General features: G+C 42.1%; 1 protein-coding gene across 1 annotated transcript; it reads left to right on the top strand.

Annotated features, from left to right (window-relative positions):
* Positions 1–1651: 1651 nt before the first annotated feature.
* LOC142644227 (uncharacterized) lies at positions 1652–4317 on the top strand. Its single transcript, XM_075818883.1, has 3 exons — positions 1652–2221; positions 2335–2623; positions 4088–4317. The coding sequence occupies exons 1-3, from the start codon at positions 1652–1654 to the stop codon at positions 4315–4317; spliced, it is 1089 nt and encodes a 362-aa protein (XP_075674998.1).
* The last annotated feature ends 433 nt before the right edge of the window (positions 4318–4750 follow it).

Below are 4750 nucleotides of genomic sequence, written 5' to 3'. Positions count from 1 at the left end.
GTCATGCAAAGGTAAAATAAAAGTAATAATATTGAGGATTTAACATTTGATAGAGCAACTTTCTGGGTGCAAGTTCATGGCATTCCAATAAGGTATATGAATGTGAAGGTAGCGGAGAAAATATGTGGAGTCCTTGGACAAGTCCTTCCTTCTCCCAATCCAACTGACTCTGAGGGTGGAAGTTTCATGAGGGTGAGAGTATCAGTGGATATAACTATCCCTCTATGTCGTGGTCGCCTTGTGTCAGTGGGAAGTAAAGAAGTTTGGGTGAGCTTCAAGTATGAACGCTTACCAAACATCTGCTATTGGTGCGGTTGCCTTGACCATGATGATAAGGACTATCAGGTTTGGTTGAATAGTAAGGGATCTCTTTCGAAGGAAGAAAGACAATTTAGACCATCAATACGTGCCCCGCCTTTCTCACCTTCCCAAAGAAATGTTGTCTCAGTACAGGGGTTCCACAAGAACAAGATGAGTTCAGTTTGGCAATCTGTTGACAATACGAAGGGGAAGGCGAACCAGCTGGCAGAGCAGAGCAAACTTTCCAGTGAAACTCCTAACACACCGGTGGTGGTAATACAATCAGACACTGAAGATCACCACCACAGAGGGAATTCAAAGCATGGCTCAGTAACGAATGCCTCAGTATTACCTGACTTGACTACAACCGTTAACAACATTAAAATTCTAGCCCATGAAACGGATAGCACGTTTAAGGAGGAAACCCTAGCCCACCAAAACCGTGGTCCTCTCTCACCCTCAGCCTTAAACACACACATTGATAGCATTGACGGGGCATTAAAGAAGTATAACTCCAATGAAATTCCTCAGCCGCACGAAAAATCTCAAGCCCTACTACACCCGTATCCTCAAGATAACCACCATCCCAAACTAAACACAACTCTTAATCCAAACAGTGTTCCATTAATTGACCTTAAACAGCCACATGACACACACATGCCCACAAAAATACCAAACCAATCGAGATGGACTAGGGTAAGCAGAACAATACCCATTGCACCTACCTCTTAAAGCCGTGAACTCACAGGGCATGGAAAAAGGGATTTCAAGCAGGTTTATGATCACTTTGAGTTACCAAACAAAAAAATTCAAGTTTCAAGGAGTGAGATGGTTACACAATTCGAATTGGTGGAGGCTGGGTTCCAGCCCTGCCGGTCATAATGAATCTCTTAGTGTGGAACTGTCGTGGGCTTGGGAACCTACGTACAGGGAAAGAGCTTGGAGACATTGTCCGGGCAAAAGATCCCTCTATCATGTTCATAGCCGAAACATGGGCAGATGAAGCAAGGCTAGACATGGTACAAAGAAATTTGGATTTTGAGCACAAGTGAGTAGTTCCGAAGGAAGGGCATGGAGGTGGAATTGCACTTTTTTGGAAAGCATCGATGAACTGGTGGTGGTGGACTCATCACACTACTAAATTGATGCATGGATTGATAAGGGCACAGAAAATCAATGGTGGTTCACAGGCTTTTATGGGGAACCGAAAACTTCGAGGACAGTAGAAGCATGGTACAGCCTAAGACGCTTAAATCACAATCAACAAATACCATGGTTGTGTGCAGGAGATTTTAATGAGCTCTTGAGGCAGGAGGAAAAGTTGGGAGGGGCAGTCTGAAATCATAGCCAAATGCAACAATTTAGGGATGTTGTGGATGAATGTGGGTTTTTGGACCTTGGTTTTGTGGGAACCTGTTTCACTTGGAGTAAGGATTTTGATGATGGACATTCAATTTCGAAGAGACTAGATCGTGGCTTGGCAAATAATCCATGGTTCATGAAATTTCCAGGATCATTTGTACACCATCTGCATTGCATTTCTTCTGATAATTGCCCTTTATTGATCAGCCTATCCAGACTTGACCCACCACCTTGTCAACGGAGTTTTAAATTTGAGGAAATGTGGTTATCAGATGAACGATGTGTAGAGACGGTTGAAGCATCATGGTCTTCTCATTCACATGGCCCTGGTGACAGCCAAATCTTGAAGCAGATTGAGAAGTGTGGGAAGGACTTAGCTTGGTGGAACCACAATGTATTTGGAAATGTAAGGAAGGAGTTAGAAAGGAAAAAATCCTTGTTAGTCCAAGCAGAACAAGCAGCAATAGTAAATGGGCAGAATCAACGGGTTAGAGAGCTAAAAGATGAGGTGAACCTTCTTCTTGTTAGGGAAGCTCGTTTATGGAGTCAACGATCTCAAGTACTTTGGCTAAAACATGGTGACAATAATACTAGACTTTTCATAGCCGAGCCACTCAACGACACCGCAAAAATAGGATTCGAGGTATTATGGATGAGTCTAATAATTGGCAGGTACATCCACAGGAAATTGCTTTGAGTCTCGTCAACTATTATCAGAGTCTTTTCTCAACATCAAACCCGGATTGTGTCTCCCTTGATCATGTCCCTATGGTCATCACTGATGAGATGAATATAGCCCTCACTGAGTCCTTCCTTCAATCTGAAATTAGGGAGGCTTTGAAGCAAATGGCACCTCTCAAGGCACTAGGACTGGATGGAATGCCTCCGTTGTTTTATCAACACTTTTGGGGGGTGGTCGATAGCGATGTTATGAGTTCAATTCTATCTTGGCTCAATTCAGGTACTCTTTGTCATCCTCTAAATCACACCTTTATCACACTCATTCCCAAAAAGAAAAATCCTGAATTTGTCCAAGACTATCGCCCTATTAGTTTATGTAATGTCCTCTACAAAATTTTCTCCAAAGTTTTAGCCAATAGACTTAAGAAAATTTTACCTTCAATCATTACTGAGCATCAATCTGCCTTTTTCCAAAAATCGCCTGATTACTGATAATATCCTTGTGGCCTTTGAGACACTCCATTGTATAAAAAATCGTGATTCTAGAGCTACAGGTTTTATGGCTGTAAAATTGGATATGAGCAAAGCCTATGATATGGTGGAATAGGGATATCTAGAGAATATTATGAGAAAGATGGGTTTTTGTGAAAGATGAATTGGGTTGATCATGGTGTGTGTAAAAACTGCAACATACTCTATCCTAGTGAATGGGGAACCTCAAGGGTTAATCCACCCAACTAGAGGAATCCGCCAAAGGCATCCACTCTCCCTCTTCCTATTCCTACTTTGTACTGAAGGCCTACATGGTCTTATACAGTAGACAGGAAGAGTATGAGAGATTAAGGGCTTCTCCCTATGTCGTAGGGGACCAGAACTAACCCATTTATTGTTTGCAGATGATAGTCTGCTTTTTTGCAGGGCAACAACAGATGAATGTACAAAACTTTTGGGAATCCTAGAATATTATGAGAGGGATTCGGGAAAAAAGGTGAACAAAAATAAAACAGCAATCTTTTTCAGCAAATCCACCACAGAAGATACTAAACAGGAAATAAAGGCTACATTGGGGATTCAGGAGATTGTACATTCTGAACAATACATTGGCTTACCGTCTTTGGTAGGCAAAAGGAAAAAATAGAGTTTCAGTTGTATAAAAGAAAAGATTTGGAGGAAGCCGTAGGGTTGGGAAGGTAAATTACTTTCACAAGTTGGGTGTGAAGTTTTGATCAAGGCAGTGATCCAAGCAATTGCAACCTTCCCTATGGGATGCTTTAAAATTCCCTTGGGTCTATGCATAATATTGAAGCCATGATTAAGAAGATTTGGTGGGGACAAAGGGGAGATAGGAGGAAGGTACATTGGGTTAAATGGATGAGTTGACAAGATCAAAAAATGAGGGCGGCATGGGATTTAGGGACCTAGCCTTGTTCAATGATTCACTTTTGGCAAAGCAAGCATGGCGGCTTTTGAAAAATCATGATTCCTTGTTTTATAAAGTCTTTAAGGCACGGTTTTTCCTTAATTCTACAATCATGGAAGCCAAAAAAAATAGAGGTGGGTCGTATGCCTAGACTAGCACTCTTCATGGGAGAGATGTATTGAAGAGAGGGTGTAGATGGAGAATTGGGGATGGGAAGTCAGTGAGCATTTGGGCAGATTTTTAGCTGCCAAGGTAGCAACCACCATAAGTTCTCTCTCCTTGCATTGAGTCACTAGCTGATGCAAAAGGTGGACATACTTATAGATGAAGAAACGAGGCAATGGAATCATGAGGTAATTGACGGAATTTTCACTCAAGAAGAAGCAGACTTAATCAAACAATTACCTCTTGCAAGGATGGTGAGTGAAGATAGCTTGTTTTGGCCATTCTCATGGAATGGAATATATAACAGCAAGTCAGGTTACCTGTTCTTAAAGGCAGAGGAGGATCATGGAGGCACTGAAGCTAATGTGGAACAAGAAAAAGCCCTCTAGAAGGCCATCTGGGCTCTGCAAATACCAAACAAAATGAAAAACCACATATGGAGAGCATCTCGAAATTCCTTACCAACAAAGGAAAATCTAGTGCGCCGAACCATCATCGAAGACCCAATCTGTGACCGATGCAAGCTAGAAACGGAAACAGCTCTACATGCACTCTGGATGTGTAAGAAACTGGATGTGGTTTGGGAAGATGCATCGGCATGGGCCTGCAGAGAAACCACCAGATTTGTGGAGTTCAAGGAGCTGCTTTCTTGGCTCATCAAACACCAACACAATCTAGAACTGTTTGCTGCTACTGCTTGGTCAATATGGACACATAGAAATCAGGTCCGACTCAACCAACCAAGTTGTAGTTCACACCAGATAGCACCTTTGGCAAAAGAGCTTTTGACAGAGTTCAATGCAGTTTAGCCACCAACTCTTG

This window comes from Castanea sativa, chromosome 7 (genome assembly GCF_040712315.1).
Source record: "Castanea sativa cultivar Marrone di Chiusa Pesio chromosome 7, ASM4071231v1".
NCBI classification, from domain to species: Eukaryota; Viridiplantae; Streptophyta; class Magnoliopsida; order Fagales; family Fagaceae; genus Castanea; species Castanea sativa.
Note: the sequence above shows the minus strand (reverse complement) of the source record. Positions and strands in the feature narration are given on the sequence as shown.